This window comes from Engraulis encrasicolus, chromosome 6 (assembly GCF_034702125.1).
Source record: "Engraulis encrasicolus isolate BLACKSEA-1 chromosome 6, IST_EnEncr_1.0, whole genome shotgun sequence".
Lineage (NCBI taxonomy): Eukaryota > Metazoa > Chordata > Actinopteri > Clupeiformes > Engraulidae > Engraulis > Engraulis encrasicolus.
The window spans coordinates 7,457,094-7,484,593 of NC_085862.1; the positions used below are offsets into that span (position 1 = coordinate 7,457,094).

Sequence of the window (27,500 nt, forward strand, 5' to 3'; positions counted from 1 at the left end):
TTCAAGTCATGTTATTATACATAGTGTATTAATGGAGTATGTGATAGGGATGGGATATCGATATCGGTGTATCAGTATCGGGATCAGATATCAACATAATTCAGAGATCGGATCGGATCTGAATTTTCCCTAAGTATCGGAATTTTCCTGATACTGACATTGAGCCAGGTGTAATGTTAATTTCACTCGCATATTCGTTTTCAGGATGAGATTGTTACTTTTTTACTTGTTACTTTTTACTTATTAATTGGTTTTCCTGTTTTTTTGACTTCCTTTTCTGACCAAATTGTCTACTTGGGCCTACCTCAAGTTGAAACCTAAACTAACCAACTAAAAATCTCACACGGTGTCCCTTTAACTTTATGTTGACATTTGATGGGGCGGTGGTGGCTCAATGAGCTAAGACGCTGTGCCATTACGCTGGCGACCCGGGTTCGATTCCAGCCCAAGGTCTTTTGACGATCCTTCCTCTCTCTCTCTCTCTCTCTCTCTCTCTCTCTCTCTCTCTCTCTCTCTCTCTCTCTCTCTCTCTCTCTCTCTCTCTCTCTCTCTGTCTCCCACTCATGTCAAACTCTCCCACTGTCCTGTCCTGAATAAATCCATAAAACCAATAAAAACACATGTTAACATTTTTTATCAGGAAAATAAGATTAGGAAATGGATTGCAAGATATTTTGTTTTGATTTCAAGTTCAGCAACACAAAAGAAGAAGACGAAGAGCGCCACGTTTTTCCTCCGGTGTCTTTATATGACTATTAAATTGGAAGTTGATTTGCGTGTGGCGGGAGGCGATTTATGTTGACATTTGACAGGGGAGTGGTGAATCAATGAGCAAAGACGCTGTGCCATTACACTGGCGACCCGGGTTTGATTCCAGCCCAAGGTCCTGTACCTATCCTTCCCCTCTCTCTCTCTCTCTCCCTCTCCGTCTCCCATTCATTTCCTGTCAAACTCTCCCACTGTTCTGTCCTGAATAAATCCATAAAACCCCAAAAACATATCTAACTTATCTTCTTTAAGACTAAGATAAGATTGCAAGGTATTTTATTTAGATTTCAAGTACAGAAACACAAGAGAAGAGTGCAGCGTTTTTTCTCCGGTGTCTTTATACGAGTATTAAATGCAGCCGGGAGGGAAGTTGATTTGCGTGTGGCGGGAGGCAGCATAATGTGTAATGATAATAAGCAATTATCAGCTCATATTTTTCCAGCAGTAACCTCGAGACGAGGTGCAACACGAGTGTTAGTGCAAGTGATAAAAAAAAGATTGAAAAGGCGGGGGGGAAAGCAACCAAAAAAAATGGTTCCAAAAAGCCTTGCCTTTGCCGACATATGCCATGTCACCGACTTGTGAAGCGCTCCTGTGGCTCGCTTGTGAGTGCATACAACACAATAGGACCTCCTCCAGAGCAGAGATGAGATGAGATGAGATCGCTTCTGGAGTGTTCCGTGTTCCGTCTCTCTCTGTGTTCCATAATGTCATTCATGAGCCACGATGAATGAAGTCAGGGATTATTGGGAGACATGACAAGCAGAATGCATAGTAGCAATGAAAGGTACTCTGTTCTCTTCTATTCTATTGTATTCTATTTGATTCGATTCTATTCTATTTGAGTCGATTCCAGAAGAAATAGATGCAGCTGTTCAAAAAGTGTGGGTTGATCATTTTTGTTTTCATGTGTTATATTATACAGACGATACAGAGTATCTTGTCAATTAGAGATTTTAAGCATATATTGTATAAATCTCTTTAATCCAAATCCACTGTAGTTGTTTTTTCACCCCTCTGTGGCACTGTGCTTGGTGCTTAGAGAGGAGCATGTGGTAGTTGGCTAATGAGCCTGCGGTGAATGTGAGATGTGAGATGTGCGATCTGGTTTTGGTTGGCCCAGCCACCCCTGCTGTGCTGGGTGTAAGCAGTGTAAGTTGGCTTTTCAGAAGGGAAGACGACGAAGACGAAGAAGAAGAAGAAAAAAAAACATAGGGCATATGTTCCTCTGCCTCCCCCTCCCTCCCAGAAGTCCTTACACCCCCCACCCCATGCGCGCACACACACGCACACACACACACGCACACACACAAACACACACATACACAGACGTAAATATACGCTGTCACACAAACACACACATGCACGCACGCACACCCACACACACACGCACACACACATGTACACACACACAGAGACGTAAATATATGCTGTCACACAGACACACACATGCACGCACGCACATCCACACACACACACGCGCACATACATGTACACACACACACACACACACACACACACACACACACACACACACACACACACACACACACACACACACACACACACACACACACACACACACACACACACACACGTAGACCCATCCTCCTCCTCCACATCTTCCTCCTCCTCCTTCCTCCTCCTCCTCCTCCTCCTCCTCACACCGTGGCAGATGGAGGGAGCGGGGAGCAGGGAGAGGTTTTACCTCCGAGGTGGCAACAGTGAAGCCACTCATTAACACTGAATTTACCACTTCGTTAGCAACGCCGCTTCCTGTTGAGCTGAGAGAGAGCATTGAGGAGCACAGAGTAGAGGAGAGAGAGAACAGGTCGACACAGAAGTGTGTTTGTGTGTATGTGTGTGTGTGTGTGTTCGAGAGACAGAGAGAGAGAGAGAGAGAGAGAGGGTGTATTTGTGTGTGTGTGTGAGAGAGAGAGAGAGAGTGTGTGTGTGTGCGCGCGGTTCTGTGTGTCGCGGACTTACTTATGGAGACTTGCAGATTTCGAGGGCTGCTCACTGAAAATGCACACACATTAACACAGACTTACAAATAGGGAAGCGCTCTTCACACACACACCACACACACACATTTAAAGATTGTCATAACTTGGGGAAGAGAAGGGTGTTGGAGCTTATCTCCTGACACACTCAGAGGCAAGGCCTGTAGTTGTCTGGGTTCCTTGACACAGTACAGGCGATCTGGTGTGTGTGTGTGTGTGTGTGTGCGCGCATGCGCGCGCATGCGCGTGTGCGTGTGCACGCATGGTTGTGCGAGTGTTTGTGTGTGTATGTGTGTGTGTGTGTGTATGTGTGCGTGTGCGGGTGCGGGTGAGTGTGCGTGTAAGCGTGAACGCATGTCCAGGTGTGTGTTTGGACTTGTATACCCATGTGTGACCCTTTTTTTGATTGTGTGTGTGTGTGTGTGTGTGTGTGTGTGTGTGTGTGTGTGTGTGTGTCTCTGTGTGTGTGCGTGTGTCTCTGTGTGTGTGTGTGTGTGTGTGTGTGTGTGTGTGTGTGTGTGTGTGTGTGTGTGTGTGTGTGTGTGTGTGTGTGTGTGTGTGTGTGTGTGCGCGTATGCTTCTATTTGTCTATGTGTACCGTTAGACTGGGCGCATGTGTACCAATTTGTCAGGACCGAGAGGAACAACGGTGGCCTGCTGAGCCCGGCTTTGGCACCATCAGAGGGTGCTAAGGCACGGCCCGTTCTCATTGGCCCGGCACTCTGGTCCCCATGGCAATTGGGCCATTCTCATTGGCCCTGCACTCTGGGCCCCATGGTAATTGGTCAATTTTAGAGAGCGAGGAGGCTGAGAACTTTGGTGGTGTTCTCCCTGGTGTGTGTACACATGATTAACCACCTACCACCCCTCTTTACACACACACACACACACACACACACACACACACACACACACACACACACACACACACACACACACACACACACACACACACACACACACACACACACACACACACACACACACACACACACACACACACACACACACACACACACACACACACACACACTATCCCCTTCTCTCACACATACACACTACCACTCCTCTCTCTCTTTTAACCACCCAGCCCTTTCTCTCTTTCTCTCCCTCTCACACACCTCTGTCTCACACACACACACACACACACACACACACACACACACACACACACACTCCTCCCACAGGTCTTGAAAAAGAAGACTATAGACCAGGCTGTGAATAGAGGTGGGGACAGGGAACTTGTTGGAGTGTGTGTGTGTGTGTGTGTGTGTGTGTGTGTGTGTGTGTGTGTGTGTGTGTGTGTGTGTGTGTGTGTGTGTGTGTGTGTGTGTGTGTGTGTGTGTGTGTGTGTGTGGGCGGGCATTGGGGGTGTTTTGTGGGTTGGTGAGGGCAATTATGAGTCTGTGAGTGATGAATGCCCCTCCTGTTGCCACACCCCCCTACACACACACACGCACACACGCACACACACACACACACACACACACACACACATATATACACACTCCACTGTTACCTCCCTCTCCATTTGGGCAAGCAGTAGGGGGGATATAACAGGTCAGCTGTTGAGCGTAGCTGAGCGTCCACCAGCTTTGCTTTGCTGTGGTTTGCTTTGCTCTCTTCAGGCAAAGTTGTCACTTCACACCTTGCCGGGCGCCAAGATGGCACCTGCCTAAGGTGACACTGTCACCGTCAACCTCCTCTCTTCCCTTTCTCCTCGATCCGCGTGCACGCTAGGCTAGGCTACTGTTGTTAATTCCACCGTTGTGTGATGTCACAGTGTCGACTTAAAACCTTTTCACCTTCTCCCTCACCTTCTCTCTCCCCCTTTCCCTCCTGTAGGTTGTTTTTAAGAGGTGTCTTGCCACTCGATCATTGTGAAAAGCCTAATCACACGTCACACCTTGATGAAGGCTGTAGGGCCGATACGCGTCAGTGATTTTTAATATAGTAGCCCACAGATTGTTTTTGATTTTTGTAGCCCCTTAATGCACACCGTACCTCCAGTGGCACGCTGTAATAGTCACTGAAATGTAACTACCATAGCACTACAATAGTACGACACTACACAGGCCCTTTAGTAATGCACCCCGACTTGGTCATTACCATACTGGTAACAACAAATTCATGAAGCCGCGTCTTAAGGGGTTAAAATCAACTGAAAGGTTTTTTCCTAATCGCACGTATGTTTGACTATGTCTCTGTGCCCACCTCGCTATGTCTCCTACTCATTCTCTCTCTCTCTCTCTCTCTCTCTCTCTCTCTCTCTCGCTCTCTCTCTCTCTCTCTCTCTCTCGCTCTCTCTTTCTCTCTCTCTTTTTCTTCTTCACTTACTATCTGTGTCTCGTATGTTTCTATGTCTCCAACTCACTGTCTCTCTCTCTCTCTCTTCTTCTTCTTCTTTTTCTCTTCTAGAATGTTGAGCCAGCATGGCGGACATAAGGCGGCGAGCGGAAGAGGACCAAGAGGTTCTGGAGCCGGGTTCTGGTTCCGGTTCTGGTTCCAGTTCCGGTTCCGGTTCTGACAGGCCATGGCATATGCTCCGCACCTCCTCGTCCTCCGTGTCCGCCTCCTCCTCCTCCTTCTCTCCACCTCCTCCTCCTGCCCAGGGCATATCCCAGGGCACCACCAACACTTCCACCGCCACCGCCGGCCCCGCTGGTCTCTCTGTGGACTCTGTGGAGCACAGGACATTCAATGGACCCCAGTCAGAGCCAGGCGGAGATGGCGCCTCGGCATCGGCCCAGCGACTGAACGCATGTGGAGATGGTGGTGCTGATCCAACCAGCCGCCGTGGCAGCGACGCAAAGACGATAGAAGGTGTAGCAAGGAGGAAGAACTCGCGTCTGGCACGTCTTACAGCAGAGCCTCAGCTGGTCAGCGGCGTCAGATCTGCGAAGGCGAAAGCGGCCGAAGGGATCCGTTTTGCGAAAACCAAGCCTCACACGAAGTCGGACGAGGAGGCGTCGGCATCGGCATCCGAGGCCGCGTCTGATAGCGATGACAGCAACTTCGAGCTGCCGCGTCTCCAGTCGCCACGGAAACGGACCATGTACAATAACAACAACAACTCTGCTAGTGCTGGTAACGGTAACGGTACCAGTGCTGCTGGCCAGAATCAGAATCAGAATCAGAATCAGGCGGGAAATCGGGGGAGTAGCAGGGCGGCGGCCAACACCAAGTCCAACTCCAACACGAACTCCGGCGCCGGCAGCCGATCGCTGTGGGACTTCGGCTCTGAATCCTCGGAGAGCTCGTCGGAAGACTGCGAGGAAGACGCGACCTGGGAGCCGCAGAGCGAGTTCATGCACTTCCTGATGACCAGCCCCAAGCGCTCCGACTCCGAGCCGCCACCCCCCTCCATCACCCAGAGCCGACGCAAGCGCAAACTCACCTCCACCACCACCATCAGCACGTCGGCGGTGGACAGAACAGAGGACAGGGACAGAATGAGGACAGAGGACGAAGGAGAGGAGATGACGAGAAGAGACAAGAGAGAAGAGAGATGGGAGGATGACAGAAGCAGCAGCAGCAGCAGCTTCGTCCCCTTAGCCAAACAGTCCTTGACGCACGATTGTTCCGACAGCGGCAACAACGACAAGAGCGACAACGCGTTAGCTAGCAAAGAGCGCAAAGCTAGGCGAAAGCCTAACAATAATAATACCAAATCATCCGCAGTGGTTCCCCAAGCAGTGAGTGAGTTAGTGGTAGAAACAAAAGAGCACTTTATTAGCAACAATAACTGTTACAAGGGGAGCAGCGGAGTTGACGACACAGAGAGTGCGAGCGCCAAACCGAATCAGGTAATCGCGAGTCCAGCTGATCGTCGGACGCCACCACCACCACCAGACGCCCACAAACCTGCCGATCCGAACAGCGACTCGTCCGAGCCGCTTTTCTTCCCCTGCGTCAAGTGCAACGTGAACTTCAAGGAGAAGGCTCACCTGCACCGGCACATGCTGATTCACCAGGCCCCGGCCAACTCCGCCAGCCTGCCCCGGCCCTTCATCTGCCGCGAGTGCGGCCGCTCATTCCGCGCGGAGGTTGCGCTGCAGCGCCACATGGTGATCCACCAGACGCGACGCGAGCGCCTCATGGAGGAGATCAAGGGCCTGACGGAGACGCAGGACGAGGGCCGCGGCGCCCGACTGCAGTGCCCGCAGTGCGTCTTCGGCACCGGCTGCGCCAAGACGTTCGTGCAGCACGCCAAGACGCACGAGAAGGACAAGCGCTACTACTGCTGCGACGGCTGCAGCCTCATGGCCACCTCGCAGCAGGAGCTGCAGGCGCACCGCTGCCCCGCCCAGCCGGCCCGCCCGGAAAACCACCACGCCCCCCACAACAACAAAACACAAAACTCCGCCGCCGCCCTCCTCCACCACCACCACCAGGTGGCAAACCCCATAACACAGAACACAGGGTCTGCCCAACACCACCACACAAACCACACCACACATCATCACACAACATCAGTCCCTCAGGTGCCCCCCCCACACCAGGCGCTCTGTCAGGACAGAGAGAGGCTGCCCATGGTGCGACAAGAGGTGCTGGGTACGGGTACGATAACGCGTCTCACTTTGTTACACTGTAAAATATGCCCCTTTAGCACACCCAACGACAACATCCTTAAAAAGCACATCGAACTTATTCACCGACAGCCATATTTTGACAAGAATGAGGACGAGGAGGAGGAAGATGATGAGGACGAGTATGTTGAGGAGGAGGAGGAGGATGAGGTGGACGAGGAGGAAGGTGGGGTGAAGCCTGTTAGTCGAGTGCCTGATTTGAGCAAGCCGCCGCTGGACCTGCGCAGGTTAAGCAGCAGCAGCAGCAGTAGCAGTAGCGTGGCTAACGCTAGGGCCAGCCTTACTGCACACCTGTCACAGCTGAGGCCAAAGCTGAGCTCGGAGACGTCGATACCCACTGCACAGACACCGACACCGACACCGACACCGCTGGCGCTGCACAAGGGCGAGGTGTCGCCGGCCTTTTGGTCCGCCGGCGCTGTGGCCGACCTCCGCACGCGCCACGACAACAAAGCCTCGCCCGTAAAGGAGCCGCGAGGTCCCGGCCCTGGCCCCGGCCTGCCGCTGCCATCGCTGTTCAACTGGAGCTTTGGCAGCTCAACAAACAAGCTGTCAGCCGGCACCACTCTCCCGAGACTTGACAAGCCAAGCAAATTATCTCCTCCTGCTCAGCCACTGCCACCGCCGACAGTAAGAATAGATGTGACACAGACAGGCCACCTGCATGAAGAGAAGGAGGAGGGGAGGAGGGAGGAGGAGAGGGAGGAAGATGAGGAAGAGGAGGAGGAGAAGGGGGGCAGTCAGAAATGCGCGGCGCCCCCGGTGGCGGGGAAGGTGACAGTGACAGGGCTGGGGCTGGGGCCGCTGTTGCCGGGAGACAAGGAGAAAACAAAACATATTAGTGCCACCGCCGAGGCCTGTTCCAACGCCATGGCAACAGAACGTATTAGTGCTACCGACGCCTGTTCTAATGCCATGGTGACAGACAGGACCTCTGGCTCCACCACCACCGCCGGCACCGCTGCTGCTGCTGAGGAGATTCAGGAAAACCATCAATCGGACCGTTCCGACATTCCCGTTCAGAGCAGTGTCAAGGCCTCGCCTGCTCCCCAGCCCACAACTACTCCCCACAGAACTGTGTCCAAGCGGAAAATGTCCATACCATTTCACAACAAGAGCAAGCCCAAACCCGAGCCTATGTCTCCAGTACTGACTGAAGATGAAGATGAGTATGATTTCGATGACGAAGACGACGATAACGATGACGACGACGACAATGAAGAACGCTCGTCTCTCGATTTCATCTCTCGAGATTTTTCATCGTCCCCCTTCCTCGGCCGTGGCGGCGAACAACGAAGACTTTCAAACTCTTTCATGTCTTCGAAACCCCCCCTCTACCTTCACCGCTCCCGCTTGCCTCCCCCGCGCAAGGACGTCCTGCGCTCCAACGGCTCGGAGGAGGAGGAGGAGAGCGACTGCGACGACATCAACGACCTGGTCATCAAGGAGGAGTGCGAGGACGTCGCCGTCGACGTCCCCTCGCCTCCTCTCGACCTCGACGCCTCTATGCGGGACTCCTTCGCCGCCGAGCAAGACGAGGAGGAGGACGGAGAAGGAGGCCCGGCCAGTCTCTCGAATGACATGAAGACCTGCCCGTACTGTCCGGCCGTGTTCGAGTCGGGGGTGGGACTGTCCAATCACGTGCGAGGACACCTGCACAGGGTGGGGCTTAGCTACGACGCGCGGCACATGGTGTCCCCGGAGCAGGTGGCCTCTCGGGATCGACAGCCTCGGATACGCAGGAAGGCCCCCTCCGCCATGCCGCGCCGCATCAAGAAAGGTGACTATAATTAAATAATACTAACCAGTGTTTCCCATACATTGAGGAAACTATGGCGGCCCGCCATAGTTTAAATTTGGCCGCCATAGTTTACGAAAATGTAAAATATATATATATGTGATATATAAAATATGTATATATATATATATATATTTTTTTTAACGATATCCGTTTTTGTTAAAAACGATTTGAATTACGATTTCCTTCGCATTTTCCTGGAGTAAATACATCCTATAGAGAAAACTACAAGTGCTTGAAAGACAGAGGGATCAAAAGCCTAGTCAAGTTGTTGTAGTTAACTTGGGTTTGGGAGCAATAAAAAAACATTCAGACAAGGGACAGTTGGGATGAGTTTACTAACACTCCCCGGGCTTTGCTTTACAGTTGTAATGAGTTAGGTGACAGGCCTTCATTGACACGGCAGAGGAGACATCGGGCTGTATATAGAAATGAATGTGAATATAGACATAAATGTGTAATATGTTGTTCAGCCATTTTAATGGGAGGAATTTTGAAAAACTGGCCAGCACCCCTCATGTAGAATGTGCACGCCTGTGTGTGTGGGGAAAAGGCATAGCCTTTTTGTCTATGCGTTAACAATTTCACAGTACTCTTAAATTCTTATCTCGGCTCATATTTTGTTTTATTTATTTTTTCATTACATAGACCCCTGCATGAGGGACGAATTAAACTGTTGTAAACAGAAATGATTCACTGTACTGCATTTAACCCCCCCCCCCCCCCAAAGGTCCGCGTGAAAACACCCCCCCCCCGGAAAAAAAAATCCCGGCTGCCCCCATAGTTTCCAAAATGTCTGTGGGAAACACTGCTAACACTAATAGTAATACTAATACTAGTAATACTAATGATAATATTAATACTAACACTATTAACGGCAATAATACTAATAGTAACAATAGGACCAATGATTAGACACTATTGCTAATAACAGCAGGAAGGTCCCCTCAGCCACCCCCCACCACGTCAAGAAAGGTGACTTTGAATAATTAAATAATACTAGCATAATAGTAATACTACTAGTAGTAATACCAATAATAATACTAATACTAACACTAATAACGGAAATAATACTAATAGTAACAATAGGATCAATGATTAAACTCTAGGGGTCCCCAACCTTTCCGGGTCTGAGGGCTACTCGAGGGCTACCAAGGGCTACCCAAGAGCTACTTGTTTGTTCAAAGTCCTCTACCGATGTCTTGACCTCATTCCCAAATCACCCTATGATTGAAAGATCATTTGCTATAGGTTATAAAGAAACAATCTCATATTTAAATTAAGAAAAACATTAACTGTGACCAAAATCTTGTAGTCATCACTGTTTACTAACATCCTTGGTGGGCACATCATAAGCTCCTGGAGGGCTACCTGGCGCCCGCGGGCACCATGTTGGTGATGCCTGGGTTAGAGCATTGGTCTTTAGATCAGAGGGTTGCAGGATCAAATCCCACCCTTGCCAGCACATTCAGCCATGGCTGAAGTGCCCTTGATCAAGGCACCTAACCCCACATTGCTCCAGGACCTGTAACCAATACCCTGTACCTAAAATGGCTGTAACTCGCTTTGGATAAAAAGCGCCAGCAAAAGTGGCATGTAATGTAACAATAATACTATTACTGCTTCATCTAATAAAAATGGAAAGGGTTGTCCAAACAAAATGTAAAGAAGTAAGACTATAGCTCATGTCAACCAGTTAATCCAAAGCTTTAAGTTGAAAACGTTCAAATGAAGCATTTTCTACCACTACTACTAATAACAACGACAATAATAATAATAGTAATAATAATAATAATAATAATAATATAAAGATAATACGGATATTTTTTCTTACAACACATTTCTAGACACACAAGGTACTCTAGTTACAGTGTCTTTGCACACTTTTCTTCACAGTTCTGTTGCATTCATCTTGCTTTTGAAAAAGGAAAGATATTCAAGCAGCTGTACATTCATTGGCATATTCATTCATTGTCTTTGATTAGCTAGCTAGCTATCATCCTAGCGTGAGCTACTCTACCATGCAACATTAAAAAAGAGTCTGTGTCTGTTTCTATGTAAGTGTGGGTGAACTGTCACAGTTATATTTCCTAATGATCAATAGAGAGAGAAATAGAGAGACAAGTGAGTTGAAGCGGTATATGATTAGTTTGCTCTTTCAAGCGAAATATCAAATGGGATGCTGCTTTTCTTCATCCAAACCACTTACAGATGCTGAATTCACAGGTGAAAGCACTTGGAAATCAAACACGTGTCTTACACAGGCAGACACTGTCACAACGACACACACACACACACACACACACACACACACACACACACACACACACACACACACACACACACACACACACACACACACACACACACACACACACACACACACACACACACACACACACACACACACCAAAGGTATACAAAATCCTTTGTTTTTGGGGCTTGTGCGTCTGAGATAAAATATTGCACATGAAGATGGAATAATATTCATGTACAAATAATAACTTTTTTACGCTCTCTGGCACAACAGACTGAACATGGAATAGCTTGGTTGATGGCACGTTCTGTTTTTGTTATTTTGAGACTAAGTCATCCTAATGGAAAATAAATTACTTTCAGACTTTAAATGGGACTGGAAGATAGAAGTGCAGTCACATTTGCATGTTTGTTTAATCCTCAGTCAACTTGCAGTCAATTTTCTCATATTACTATCACAGTGTAGGATGGTACTTGTGACATACCCTGTGTACTAGTGATGCTGACTGTACTATGTATTATGAATAGTATCGTATGCCACAAATGTTTGACTTAATATACAACAAGTCAAGTTCATGGCACAGCTGTACAAATGAGTAATAGCGGGTTGATGGTACCAAGACCAAGTACCAATAGCCTAAAGCTTTGTGAACACCAAGCGCGAACTGCTCGACCTGAGCGGCGGAAGTCATTATTTTCCTATGGAGGGAAGGCAAATAAAGCTACCAGGGCGAATTCGCCAGGAGTGAAGCTTCTTGAGAGACCAGAGCGAATTTTGACGATTTAACTCAAGCTAATCTTAAGCGAATTCGCTATGACGCGGTTGGGCGAAAACCAATTGGAACGTTCATATCGACGAATGTCCCAGGCTGTCAAGACAGAGCTGTTATGTGATTAGCTGAATCAAATGTGTCAATGCCGCGTCCTGAGCGAATAAAGCGAATTCATGGCGAAACTTCTTCAACCACTCCAGCTACCTGGGTCGCGTAGGTAGCGCCTGATGTACACGGACCATTAGAGAAGCAGATTGAAATTTTATAAGGAGAAGATATAAATGTAGTAGTCATGCTCTGCATTATGGTCTGCAATCAAGATGTCATTATGATGTCATATCACTATTAATAACATAATAGAAATGCACATGACATTGCACATGAACCAAAGATAGCAGCAATACTCTGCCCTACAAAGGCAAAATGCAGTAACTACGCTAACATTGAAAGTAAGAAAAATGCCTCGACAGCCTTGGTATTACATAAAGTTGGATATCGTAGCAAATTTGACATAGATATATCTGTAAAACGGGACACATTTGGCTCATATGGCTTCGTCACAAGATAAAGGAGGTGTATTGAAGACCATTTTTCAATCTAAACTCAAATTCGAAAAGATATTTAGTTGCTACACTTTGTCTTTGTAGGGCAGTATTATGTCCCGCCATTATTGCAGTTGTACTCATTACTCCGTTACTTGCTATGCAAACAGTAGAGGCTTCCTCTCCACCTATCTAGGTCACGGTTCAGGATGAAAATACCAAATTGTGACTTAATGTTCTTGTAGAAACAAAAGAATTAGCATTTCATCACAAATCAGCAACACCAGAGTAATTTGGTGACATTCGCTAGGAGGGCCTGGCTTTGCCCTTTTGACTCCAGCGCCGCACTAAAAGCATAATTATTGCATAATGAGATAACACCACGCTCTTATGTGGACACTTTTATTAAATATACATACACAAGCACTGGACTTAATCTATGTGCATATTATTGGGAGTCTAGACCATATACAGTATATATGATATTAAATCGCCCTCTTAGTGCCGTATTTGCATTTTCTTAAGGCAGTGAAGTAGATATGGGACATTTGACCTTTTAGCTCTTCACTTCGCTGCTACATAACACTACCAACTATATCAAAGATGAATGCAGTAGAGAGTAGCGTTTCACTGCACCGCTGCCACCAATATTCAGAGTCCCTTTGTGTGCTGCAGCCTTTTTAAATGTTGTAGTCTATATCGGACTGATATAAGTGGAAGTGCGGAATTTAATAATCTTTATTATCACCTGATCTTGTTTTGTTTACACTATAGTACACTTCATTACACTTCAAGTATAGTGTAAAAAAAGAGTCTGTAGCCTATACACATGCTGGTTTAGCCTTGTAACCATTTTAAGGATTGGAGAAAACGAGGATAATTAATTGGTTATTAGCATAGTCACAGAGGCCTATTCATTTCACTCATGTAGTGAAGTGAATAGGCCTCTGCAGTGAATGTGCTGAAGGAGGCCTGTGTACGCACATAGGGCAAATAATCAGTCATTTTCTTAAATATAGATGGGTCAATGAAGTTTTTTGGGGATCAGACGATTTAATGCCCATAAATGGATTAGTAATTGGTAATTATCTACGTATCTATACTGTAATGAATAATGATAATAATCAATTAAAAGCAATATACCCAGGTCAAAAAAATGTGTACTTAAGTGTACTTTAAATATATTTAATTTTCTGAAAGTATATTTTAAGTACACTCTATTTATCAAGTACAGTACTTAAGTATGGTATTTAAAAATATACTTATAGTTTAGTGTATTTTAAATATATTTTAAATCATTTGTATTATTAAAGTTATGTACTTAAATATAGTTTTATAAAATATACTGTTAGTGTATTGTATTTTAAATGTATTTTAAGTATATTTGTATTTTAAAAGTAATGTGCTAAGTGTAGCATTGTCAAATATAGTATTAGTGTATTATATTTTAAGTGTATTTCAAGTATATTTGTATTTTAAAAGTAATGTGCTAAAGTGTAGCATTATAAAGTATACTATTAGTGTATTACACTTTAAGTGTATTTTAAGTATCTTTGTATTTTAAAAGTTATATACTTAAGTGTAGTATTATAAAATACACTATTAGTGTATTGTATTTAAATGTATTGTAAGTACATTTGTATTTTAAAAGTAATGTGCTAAAGTGTAGTATTGTCAAATATACTATTAGTATATTGTATTTTAAGTCTATTTTAAGTACATTTGTATTTTAAAAGTAATGTGCTAAAGTGTAGCATTATGCAGTGTACTATTAGTGTATTATATTTTAAGTGTATTTTAAGTATCTTTGTATTTGAAAAGTTATGTACTTAAATGTAGTATTATAAAATACACTATTAGTGTATTGTATTTAAATGTATTGTAAGTACATTTGTATTTTAAAAATAATGTGCTAAAGTGTAGTATTGTCAAATATACTATTAGTATATTGTATTTTAAGTCTAATTTAAGTACATTTGTATTTTAAAAGTAATGTGCTAAAGTGTAGCATTATACAGTGTACTATTAGTGTATTATATTTTAAGTGTATTTTAAGTGTCTTTGTATTTTAAAAGTCATGTACTTAAGTGTAGTATTATGAAATATACTATCAGTATATTCTATTTAAATGTATTTTAAGTACATTTGTATTTTAAAAGTAATGTGCTAAAGTGTAGCATTATAAAGTATACTATTAGTGTATTATATTTTAAGTGTATTTTAAGTATCTTTGTATTTTAAAAGTTATGTACTTAAGTGTAGTATTATAAAATACACTATTAGTGTATTGTATTTAAATGTATTGTAAGTACATTTGTATTTTTAAAGTAATGTGCTTAAGTGTGGTACTGTTAAATATACTATTAGTATATTCAATTTTAAGTACATTTGTATTTTAAAAGTAATGTGTTAAAGTATAGTATTATAAAATACACTATTAGTGTATTGTATTTAAATGTATTGTAAATACATTTGTATTTTTAAAGTAATGTGCTAAAGTGTGGTATTGTTAAATATACTATTAGTATATTCTATTTAAAGTCTATTTTAAGTACATTTGTATTTTAAAAGTAATGTGCTTAAGTGTGGTATTAGAAAATATGCTGTTAGTGTATTGTATTTCAAGTGTATTTTAAGTGTATTTGTATTTTTAAAGTAATGTGCTTAAGTGTGGTATTTGAAAACATACTATTCGTGTAGTATATTTTAAGTGTATTTTAAGTGTATTTGTATTTTAAAAGTAATGTGCTAAAGTTTGGTATTAGAAAGAATATTTGAAATGTACTTTAAGTTAAGTATGATTTTAGTATATTAAGTACACTTGTACAAAGTTTGATTTTAGTACAAGTCAACTTAAAATGTGTTAAAGCTCTACTTAATTATATTTCAAGTGTATTTAAGTATACTATAAGTTGTCCCAAAATAACACAACTTAAGTATGTACTTCTGCAGCATGCTATGAAGTGCTTTCTTATGACCTTGAAATAGATTTGTAGCATACTTCAAATAGTTACACTTAACCACATGTTAAAGTACACATTAAACATCTTTTAAAGTGAATTAGTAAGTATATTTAAAATGTACTTACAGTTAAGTATGATTTTAGTATATTAAGTACACTTCTGCAAAGATTGATTTTAGTACCAAAAAGTCAGCTTAAAATGTGTTAAAGCTCTACTTAATCATAGTTCAAGTGTATTTAAGTATACTATAAGTTGTCCCAAAATAACATTCTTTAAATACACACTTTTGAAGTATATTTTAAATACAAAAATACATACTTATTAAGTATATTAAGTACACTTTTTTTCACCTGGGTACTTTTTTTAACCATCATTTTAGTGTATTTTAACCTAGGCTTATTTATTCATTATGCTTTGTAACATTAAATAACCTTCCACCTTCAATTTTGTTAATGTATTTTCATGGTAAAAACACCATATTGAAGAGCACAAACAGATCTTAAAAAGGCATGTAAGGCCTTACCTATTAAACTTTTAAGCACAATACTGAAGTCTGTACTTAAGTTGTGTTATTAGTGTATTAAGTGCACTTTAAGTGTACTTTTTGGTGCACAAATTAAACATGTAAAAGTGTCTTTAATTCGATAAAAGCATACCACCACCAATGATTTCTAAGTATTATTATTAAATATATAAAAGTATACTTAAAGTGTACTACTCAAGACTAGTACTTCAAGAACGTAATTGTGCCTGTTGTTGAACAGGTAGTTGTGGTCTAGTGGTTAGAGTGCAGGTCTGTGGTTCAGTGAGTTGAGGGTTCAAATCCTGGTTGAGGTAGTGGTTGTTGTCTGAAAGGAAGGTTCATGTGAATGGCTGATGGTAGTGGACAAGACAATGTGCAATGGAAATGAGCAAATAGAAACTACATTATTATTATTTTTTTCATATACTTTTGAAATATATTTAAAGTGTACTTGAAATAAATATATTTGAAATGTGCTTAAAGTAAAATCTACTTGTAGTATACTTAAAATACATTTAGAGTCAATACACTTAAAATGTACTTAAAGCGATTTTTGTGAATATATTTGAAATGTACTTAAAGTAAAGTATGCTTTAGTACATTAAGTGCACTTGTACAAAGTTTGATTTTAGTACAAAAAAGTAAACTTAAAATGTGTTTAAGCTCTACTTAATCATACTTCAAGTGTATTTAAGTGCACTATAAGTTGTCCCAAAATAACACAACTTAAGTATATACTTCTGCAGCATGCTATAAAGTACTTTCTTGTGACCTTGAAATAGATTTGTAGTATACTTAAAATACACTAAACTGCATGCTAAAGTACAAACTAAACATATTTTAAAGTGAATTAGTAAGTATGTTTGAAATGTACTTAAGTTAAGTATGATTTTAGTATATTAAGTACACTTGTACAAAGTTTGATTTTAGTACAAAAAAGTCAACTTAAAATGTGATTAAGCTCTACTTAATTATATTTCAAGTGTATTTAAGTATACTATAAGTTGTCCCAAAATAACATAACTTAAGTATGTACTTCTGCAGTATACTATAAAGTACTTTCTCATGACATTGAAATAGATTTCTAATGTACTTAAAATGCACTTATCCGCATGCTAAAGTTCACATTAAACACATTTTAAAGTGATTTGGTTAGTATACTTATAATGTACTTAAAGTTAAATATATTTTTAGTATATTAAGTACACTTATACAAAGTTTAATTTTAGTACAAAAAAGTCAACTTAAAATGTGTTTAAGCTCTACTTAATTATATTTCAAGTACATTTAAGTATACTATAAGTTGTCCCAAAATAACATTCTTTAAATACACACTTTTGAAGTATACTTTAAATACAATAAAACGTACTTATTAAGTATATATTAAGTACACTTTTTTTTTACTTGGGTATATGTATATGTATAGTGTATATACGTAATCTATACAATAGTGACGTTAGGCACCCTGACATGTGCTACTTTGAAAACGTTATTGACACAGATACACACACACACACACAAAACTTCACCATTAACCATGTCCAATGACCCTTCTATGTTTCCATCCTGTTCCTCTCCCAGCATCCGTGGACAAGCCGGAGTCTCGGGCCGAGCACACCTGCCCGCTGTGCTGGGGTTGGTTCGACACGCGCACTGGCCTCTCCAATCACGTCCGCGGACACCTTAAGCGCATCGGCCGCGGCCTGGGCTCCACCGGACGCCTCGGAATTCCAGGCGGTGCTGCTGCTTCTCCTGGCGCAGTTCCGTCTTCCAGCATTGTCGCTCTGTTGTCCTCCGCCGCCAGCGCTCCCAACAGCACTTCGTCCGGAGGAGGAGGAGGAGGCGCGGGAGCGGGCACCGGTACGGGTAACAGCCGTTCTCCGCTGAGCATCCTAAACGAGCTGTTGAGGGACGAGACGGAACACCGCAGCATCCTCGCCCTCCTCGGCCACCGTCGTCCTGCTCACGCCCGCGCCCGGCCCCGCCCCTTCGTCTCCCAGAACAAGCTCTCCGCTAGAGACAGCGACCGAGACGGCGGCCTCTTCCTTACGCCCACCGGCGTCCCCGGTAAGGCCCAACATCAACAGCAGCAGCAGCAGTATGGCGGCAGGGGACGAGGAGGCGCCGCGGGGGGGGTGAGCAGCAGGACCTCTGGGGGACCTCGGGACAGGACTGCTGCGGTCACCGGGAGCAGTGGTGGAGGTGGTGGTGGTGGTGGTGGTAATGACCTCAAAATCAGACTGTGGCCCAGGGAGGGGGTGGGGATGGGGATGGGGATGGGGCAGGAGGGCAAGAGGAAGGAGAAGAGAGAGGAGGAAGAGGAGGAGCAGGAGATCAGGGTCGGGGGTCTTCATCATCAGCATCATCACCAAAGGGGTCAGGGAGGTCGCGGCAGGGGTTACGGTGGGGGTGGAGGTGTGGACAGGTCTGCCTCTACTGCCTCTGCCTTCGCCTCCGTCATTGGTGCTGGTGCTGGTGCTGGTCCTACAGTGGTGCAGTCGAGCACGCTGGTGGAGCTGCTGAGGAGGAGGAAGCAGGAGCGGGAGGCGCTGATGAGGCAGTACAAGGAGCAGAGGATCCACGACAGGAACCAGGGCCATCAGGGGAACCAGAGGAACCACGAGAGGAACCACGACAGGATCCAGGGGAACCACGAGAGGAGCAATGAGAGGAACCAGGGCCACCAGGGGAACCAGAAGAACTACGAGAGGAACCACGAGAGGATCCACCAGGGGAACCACCAGGGGAACCACCAGGGCCACGCAGCCAGGAGGCAGCAGCTGAACAGCAGCCCAGCTAGGGAGAGGGAGAGCGTGGGCAGGCTGGCCGCCCTGAAACCAGACCCCGACTGGAGCCAAGGTACCGTATATTCAAGATTTACCGTAGATTCCAGAATTAGTTTTTAATTAAATTAGTTTATAAGTTCAAGATTCAAGATTTAGATTCTAGAATTAGATTTTAGTTAAATTCATTTATACGTTTTGGCGCAAAATAAGTTTGGAGCATCAACGCTGCATAGTTATAGATGTAAAATGCCCTATGATGGAAAAACCTGTAAAAATGTGCCACAAGTATCACAAACTGCTGAACCTACAGAATTCCCATAAATTAACCCACAAAAGACTGAAAGTCTGAAATTGGTGCTGGCTTTGGGTTGGAATTAAAAATGTCGTAAGGTGATTGACTCTAACTAAAGGGTTACAGCATCAGTTTAGACACAGCTTAGTTATTAAACATTTATTTCAGTCGGTCGGGTGTTTGCACAAAATAAATGTTTAAAAACTCAGTTGCAGTGTACTCCAGCCTCCACTCTCAAGTGATGTTTGTACCACTGTGATGCACCTGCAAGCTGAGGGATGATGCGTAGAGTCCCAATTGAACTGTGGTTACAACTGGGGCCTTGTTTCACCACCTGCTGGCAAATGGCTAGTAAATGTTTATCTTACTAGCCAAGAACACACTCACCAATGGGTCAAAGTGGCTAGTAAGTTTGGCTTTTCTACCAGCCAAACTGCAATGTCACCAGCATTTGTACGGTTGGCAGGTGTTAACATGTTTACGTACATGGTTAACATGGTTACGCCCTGGTTACGTACAACCTCAGAATTTGTGTATTTTGGTCGAGCAGGTAGAGTAGAGAGTAGAGATCTCCGATAATATCGGCCCACAGATATTATCGGCCCGATAATAGCATAAAATGTAATATCGGTCAATATCGGTATCAGATTTTTGACCTATCAAAACCAATATAATAATGCTTGAGTTACTACACTTTTCTCCTCAATTATTTTTCAATTTTGCACAGACGATGTTAATATTTGGAAAGGTATTTTGCATTCGAGAATGCATCTAGTGGGGCATTACAATAAAATTAAGCATATTTTGTTCCACTACAGCAGATTTGTAATGTTACCTAAAATTTGTTGTGAGGAAAAATTACCCACATATATTGGCATCGGTATCGGCCGATATTGGAATCGAAAATTGAGAGTTGGACAATATCGGCATATCGGATATCGGCAAAAAAGCTAATATCGGACATCTCTAGTAGAGAGTAAGGTAGGCGTCGGCGCCATTGGTAATTGGCTGTGCCCAGAGGGGACTCACTAGTTCGACGCCCTTTCGGTACTTACCGCTTACGTCATACGACCCTAAACCTAAACCTAACCCTAACCTTAACCCTAAACCTAACCCTAAACCTAACCCTAACCTTAACCCTAACCTTAACCTTAACCCTAAACCTAACCCTAACCTTAAATCGCTTGTTTGAAATGTTTGATTACCATGTGAAATCACGAGAGGGCGTCAAACTAGTGAATCTCGTGCCCAGAGTCTCCAGACCCCACAGGGGACAAAGGTTTATGACAGCAGCATTTGTCCAAATCTCCACATCGATAGTCTCTTTTTCACCCGTTAGTACTTCATTTTAAGTGGACCAGCGACGCAAATGGCCGACAATAACCACAATGCCGATAAGAGCATCCAATCCAATAAAACATGCAAGTGAGTCACACAATAAATTGATAATAATCACCATCACTCGTTGAGACATGACAAAGTAGAGTCCTCCAATATCCAAAGGTGTTTGCTAACTTGCAGCGTACATCTTAATTATTTGACCTTCACTAATATAAAGTATGTTTATTCCTTCTTCTTACGCATAAATAGAATGCTGTGTAGCACGTGTTCACTGAGAATGCATAACAAACACTGCGTACATACACACCCTCATAAAGGAAACTGACATCTGATCTGTAGTGATCTGAGTGTGCAGAAAAAAAAGAAAAGAAAACACAATGCCGAGTGATAGCCGACACACACAATCTCGTCTTTCTTCCGGATGACAGCCGAGCATATGATTGGCCATGTTCCCATTGATGTGGAATCAAAGGAGAGGAGATGAGGCTTTACTGATTATGCATGTACTGCACAACGCGACACGGATACGGCTACACTACAGCTATGCTACACTACGCTACACGACCACGCACTGCACAGCACGGCACGGCACGGCAAGCCACCCAGAGAATACCATCACAGCCCTCGCCGTCTGAAAGACTCATAATTCATCTCCAGCAGCTATTATCGTGACCTTTAGCGCTCGGTGCGTAAAGGTTCAGAGCAGCGAGCATTAACTATGAGGCGGTGAGGGAGGGAGGACAAGCGAAAGAGAGAGAGAGAGAGGGAGAGGGAGAGAAAGCATCAGCGAGCTTTAGGTGTTTTTAACGACCCTCAAGGCCTGATCAGTGCCACGTTCATGTTCTCGTCCTCCTCCTCATCCCCATTCTTCTTGCGTCCCATGAGGAGAGGAGGGGCTGTGCTGTGCTGTGCTCTCTGTTCCTCGTGTTCCTCCTCCACCTCTGCAGCCCCTTTCATTATTTACCAAAAGCTCATTTAAAAACATGGCATTTCAGTCACAAGCAGCGCCATTAAATAGCAATGCAGCCAGCGCACCGCACCACGCTGCGAGGAGTGGGGTGGGGTGGGGTGGCGGGGGGATGGAGAGGGGAGGAGAGGAGAGGAGAGGAGGGGGTGGGGTGGAGAGGGGAGAGGAGAGGAGAGGGGAGGAGTGGAGAGGAGAGGAGAGGAGGGGGGTGGGGTGGAGAGGGGAGAGGAGAGGGGAGGAGAGGAGGCGAGTGGCGAGGGTGGGCAGGAGAGGGGAGAGGAGTGGAGAGGAGAGGAGAGGAGGGTAGAGGTGGGTGGGGTGGTAGGGGAGGAGGGGAGAGGTGGAAGCTGGCATGGTTGAGGGGGTGGGATTGGGGAGTGAGGGGGTGGAGGAGGTGTGTGGTGGGAGGTGGGTGGGGTGGTAGTTGTGGAGGGATTGGGTGGTGGGGTTGCATTCGTAGGGATGGGTGTAAGTTGGTAGGGTATGGGGGTGTATGTCCTAGTGTGGGTGGTGGGTAGGAAGGGTGTACAACGGGGTACACTGGTGGTGTGGGTGGTGGTGGTGGGGTGGGGGGCAGGGTTGGAGGTGGCAGAGTTGAAATTAGGGAATAGTTGGTGGGGGGGGGCAGAGGGTGATGTGGCAGGTGGTTGGTTTGAGAGGGTATGGTGGTGGGGGTAATAGAGGGTGATGGGGCAGGTGGTTGGATTGAGAGGGTATGGTTGTGTGGGGGTGGGGTGGCAGAGGGTATGGCAGGTGCTTTCGTGTTGTGTGGTAGAGTGGCGTGGCATGGTTGAGTAGAGTGAACAGTTGTTGTAGGTGGAGTGGGGGATAGCAGATTATAGGTGGGGGTGAAATGGTGTCAGAGTTGAGGGAATAGTTTGGAGTTAAAAAAAAAAAAAAAACGAAACAAAAAAACAGCGGAGTGGAGAAAAGTTTGCCGTGGCAGGGGTGGAATGATTGTAACGCGCACAAAGAGAATAAATGTCACCAAAAGTGCGTTTGAAATTGAAATGAAAAGCTGTGGTTGGCCCTTTGATGTGGGAGCCATGCAGCGCGTCTGATGAAGCCGCCGCGAACACACACCTTTTGTTTCATGTCTGTCCAAATAAAGACTTGCACACTCCCGCACGCCGAAAGATGTTAATGAAGATTTAAAATGTCGGATGCATTATTTATTTATTTATTCATTCACTCATTCATTCGTTTATTTCCACGGGGGTTTTGAATTGTCCGTCTCAATTTCTGCATGGTTTCCTTTCAATCGATTGATTCGTTCCACCGCATCCAGTTAATCAAATGTTCAATTCCTGAAGCACTTGCCGCATCCGACAACTTGATTTGTTTTGCGCTCAGGGTGACGGCGACAGGAATTTCAAATAGGTCAACGCTTTTTTTTAAAGTGACACTTTAAATTGGACAGTCCTTTAAATCAAATTCTTTCTTTTGTTGTTCATTTCCAGACAAAGGAGAAAGGGGCTTTTAATCTGAGAGATGTATTATACTTACATTATGTCGAGGCAGTTGCCTTGATCCTCACTGCTGTTGAAAGGCTCACTGAAGGAATTTGGATGTTATGTTTTAAAGACATTATGATAATTAACCAACAAAACACCTCAATTGTCTCATTTTATTGTCAGTGGGACAATTCACAACCCATTTGAATATCCTTTAGCTTGTCGCAGTGTCACCAGAGTGAGGTGTCGAAACAGATGTTTTTTGCCTATTAGCTTTCAAACGACACAGTAGTTCTCACTATAGGTGTTGTACTGTCAGAGTGACAATGATGGCTTTATATAGTCCTTTTAGAAGGCGCCAGGCCATTTTTTATTTTTTTTGCGTTGCAGTCTTTGGATTTTGTGATTTTTCAGAATTCAGAATTCTTGTCTTTTACAACTTCAGAGTGTTCAAATGTTCTAGATAGAATTTTCTTTCATGGTGTCGTTTCACAATGAATCTTTATTATTTCACCACCAAGACCAGACTTGTTAAAATGACCTCATGTCTTCTAGTAGTGTCCCTGCGCGCCATGGCTTTATTCCCAACCCCGCGTCCCTAAGCTCTTCATGACGAAGAGGCGCTATCTCGTCAGTGCGACGCGTTGACCTAAAACAGCTTGCAATTAACCAACTTGGCACCCGCCTCCCTCGTCAACCCCACAGCCCTCTTTAAATGGAAGTTTTCAAAATGAGGCGAGAGGAGAGAGAAAGACACACACACACACACACACGTGCACACAATACCCACACAATACCCACACAATACCCACACTATCCCCACTGCTCTCCGCCTCCAGATCTGTGGCTGTAGGTGAAAATAAGGGCCCAGGAGCCATTAGGTAGTGATAAACATTGCCTTCAACAACACCTCGCAGCCGTGCCAGCCAGCCCCACCCGCCCGCCCGCCTGCCTGCCCGCCTGCGCTCGCACAGCGCAACACAAACGCAGCTCTGAGACGCCTCGTCTCTTACATATGAGCACAGATGGAGGGAGAGGTGAGCTCGTGCACTGGGGGAATAACAGCTTTGCACCGCCGTCTCCGCGCCTGCTACCGAAGCGCTAGCACTTATCTCTACCCAGGCTGGGTGAGACTGGCATCACAGGCTACTGTACGTGTGTGTGTGTGCTATTGCTATCGCTAGCGCCCTCAGTCCTGTGTTAGTGCAATATTTGCTAAATACTGTCGTTGACAGATACTGCAGGGGATGATGAGGAGATGATGGTGGTGGTATTTCAGGCTATGGGAAGTAAAGTGACCGCCGCAGGGTTGTTATTCACTCTGGGTGTACACATGGGTTGGCAATGTTTATCAACACGATGTTGTGAGGAGGGGCAAGACACTGGCAGCCAACCATGTGAGCAAATTTTTTGACCGACAGCAGTTTCCATTAATCAGAGGTTGAGTTGTGCGCAGATAGTTTTGTGCAGTCAGGAGAAAGCAAGAAATTAAATCCAATGTATTACATCTTCTATTTGTTTACATGTTGAACCCTCTGAATGCAGCTAACCATAGGAGTCACTTCACTCAAACACGCCAGCACTTTCAGAAATGACTACAAGAGTCCCAAATTTAGAAATACTGTAACATTTTCCCAAGTGTGTTTTTGTTGGTATTTATTTACACAGACGTAACATTTTTAAAGGCAAACACAACTTTTGGAAAGGTCATAAGAAGGAAGTCGAAGCTAAACGGGGCCTGGAGAGAGAGGAGAAGGAGGAGAGGGGGGAAAGGAGAGAGAGGGGAGGGGGGAGAAGGAGAGTGGAAAGGAGAGAGAGGAGGAGGAGGAGAGTGGGAAGGAGAGAGAGGAGAAGGAAGGGGAGAGGGGAAAGGAGAGAGAGGAGAAGGAAGGGGAGAGGGGAAAGGAGAGTGGGAAGGAGAGAGAGGAGAAGGAGGAGAGGGGGGAAAGGAGAGTGGGAAGGAGAGAGAGGAGAAGGAGGAGAGGGGGGAAAGGAGAGTGGGAAGGAGAGAGAGGAGAAGGAGGAGAGGGGGAAAGGAGAGTGGGAAGGAGAGAGAGGAGAAGGAGAGTGGAAAGGAGAGAGAGGAGAAGGAAGGGGAGTAGAAAAGTAAAGAAAGGAGAAGGAGAGAGAGGAGAAGGAGGAGAGTATAAAAGGAGAGAGAGAAGAAGAAGAAGAAGAGTAGAAAAGGAGGTTAATGCCGTGTCCAGACCAAGAGCGAACTACGCTGCCTGGTAGCGTGGGTAGCAGAAGAAGTTTCGCCTTGAATTGGCTGTATTCGCCCGAGACGCAGCATTGACATGTTTGATTCAGCTAATCACATAACGGCTCTGGCTTGACAGCCTGGGACATTCGGAGATATGAACGTTCCGATTGGTTGTCGCCGAACAGCGTCAGAGCGATTTCGCCTGCGATTAGATTTAGTTTAATCTTCAAAATTCGCTCTGGTAGCGCAAGAAGCTTCGCTCCTGGCGAATTCGCTTTGGTAGCGCAGGTCGCGTGCCCTCCATAGAGAAATAATGACTTCCGTCGCTTCGTTCGCTCCGTTCGCTCTTGGTCTGTACACGGCATAAGGGCAGAGCGGGCGCCGGCCAAAAAACTAGCTGCTGACTTCAGTGGAATTAGGGGATACCACCTACACCATGGGGAAAATAATGCTGTACTTTTATGAAGATGAAAAAATCACACACTCGTGGGCCCTTCCGTGGTCAACCAGTAGGGTACTCATCTGCCATGCGATCGACCCGGGTTTGATTACCGGCCCGGGTCCTTTGCTGACCAAACCCCATATCTCTCCCCATTCCACCTCTCAAACTGTCCTATCATCAATAACGTCGTAAAAAAGACCCAAAAAATATCTACTAAAAGAAAAGGTAAAGGTAAAGCACACACTTTTTTTGTTGATGCCAGGTTTATGGACGTGAAGAAAGTGTGTATATTGCAGACAGGGTGTAAATGTTTTTGCTGTGACCGTTCTTGTGTGTCTTCTAGGGATGCAAACGATTAATCGATTAATCGACTTTAATCGATCAATGCGTTAATTGATTAAAAAACATTAATCACAATTAATCGACAATTCAACTGACAAGAGACCCAGGTGAAATGGGCATGTGAAGAGTGTGTGTGAAGAGGGGTGTGAATAGTGGGAATGTTTAAATCACCTTTGGATTAAAGAATTGAAATAGAATTAACTGCAATGTGGCATTTTATCTACATTTTTTAATTAATTACAATTTTTAGATGTAGTAGTTTTTTTTTTTTGAGAAACATTGAGATTTCGGGGGTGAAACACCGCTTATCAATTAATCATAAGTCGATCGATAAGGCTATCAACTAATGATTATTGAATTAATCTATGATTTACATCCCTAGTGTCTTGTGTCTGTCCTGCAGGCAAGGCGGACGTGAAGAAAGTAGCAACTGCAGAGGTTGCAAGATCTGACTGCAGTCGCATTCATCCCGCGATAGTTTGACACCAAGTGATATGTCACCTTGTCAACGCAACATCACCGAAATTTTGAAATTTGACAGGAAATCTAACCGTCATGCAGCATTTTCATCCAGAGTCCATTGCTGTCTAAATGCGCATGCATGCGGTGACGACAAGTCGATCGCACCTAGTGTATCATTGCAGGCAGGATGTAAATGTGTTGTCTTTTTACTCCTTTGTCCTGCAGGCAAGGCGGACGTGAAGAAAGTGTGTATGCACTGCAACGCCACCTTCCACAGTGCAGTTAGCCTGTCCAATCACCTTCGAGCGTATGCCCGCAGGAAGAGGGCTGCTCTCTTAGACGGGACAAGTAAGTCTATCTATCCATCTATCTATCTATCTATCTATCTATCTATCTATCTATCTATCTATCTATCTATCTATCTATCTATCTATCTATCTATCTATCTATCTATCTATCTATCTATCTATCTATCTATCTATCTATCTATCTATCTATGCCTTGAATAAAAGTGTCAGCTAAGTGTAGGGGTGTAAATCACAGCCTGCATGACGATACGATACGGTATCGATTTCTTAAATCAGGGATTCAATTTTTTTTCAATACTTAAGAATTCCCCACGATGCGATGCGATTCGGTTCAATTCGATGTTTTCCAATTACTTTTCTACTACTACTGTGTTATGGAGCTAGGGCATTGCACAGGGGCCAGCGATTCGATTCTTTTCGATTCTTAAGAATGCCCCACGATACGATGCGATTCGATTAAATCGCCAGCCGATACTTCCGATACATCGATACATTTCGATTTTATTTACATCCCTAGCTAAGTGTAATGTAACGTAATGTAACGTAATGTAACTATGGTTGTACTTTGTATGTGTCTGTGTGTGGTATAGCATATGAGTGCAAACCGAAGAAGCCGAGATCGAGGCCGGGCCCAAAGAAGAAGACATTCTCATTGCCACACACTCCTGAGGAAATATACAGACTCACC

The 27,500-nt window shown here is 44.6% G+C and overlaps 1 protein-coding gene across 1 annotated transcript in view; it reads left to right on the forward strand.

Moving 5' to 3' along the window:
* znf644b (zinc finger protein 644b) overlaps positions 1-27,500 on the forward strand; it is an 83,505-nt gene that overhangs the window by 50,308 nt on the left and 5,697 nt on the right. Inside the window, exons 3-8 of the mRNA XM_063200370.1 lie at positions 5,190-8,022; positions 8,077-9,140; positions 17,797-18,435; positions 18,532-19,074; positions 26,730-26,852; positions 27,403-27,500. The exon at positions 27,403-27,500 is cut by the window's right edge and continues 5 nt beyond it. Of these exons, the coding sequence (XP_063056440.1) occupies positions 5,204-8,022; positions 8,077-9,140; positions 17,797-18,435; positions 18,532-19,074; positions 26,730-26,852; positions 27,403-27,500 (5,286 nt within the window). The 5' untranslated portion in view covers positions 5,190-5,203. The remainder of the gene's footprint in view (positions 1-5,189; positions 8,023-8,076; positions 9,141-17,796; positions 18,436-18,531; positions 19,075-26,729; positions 26,853-27,402) is intronic.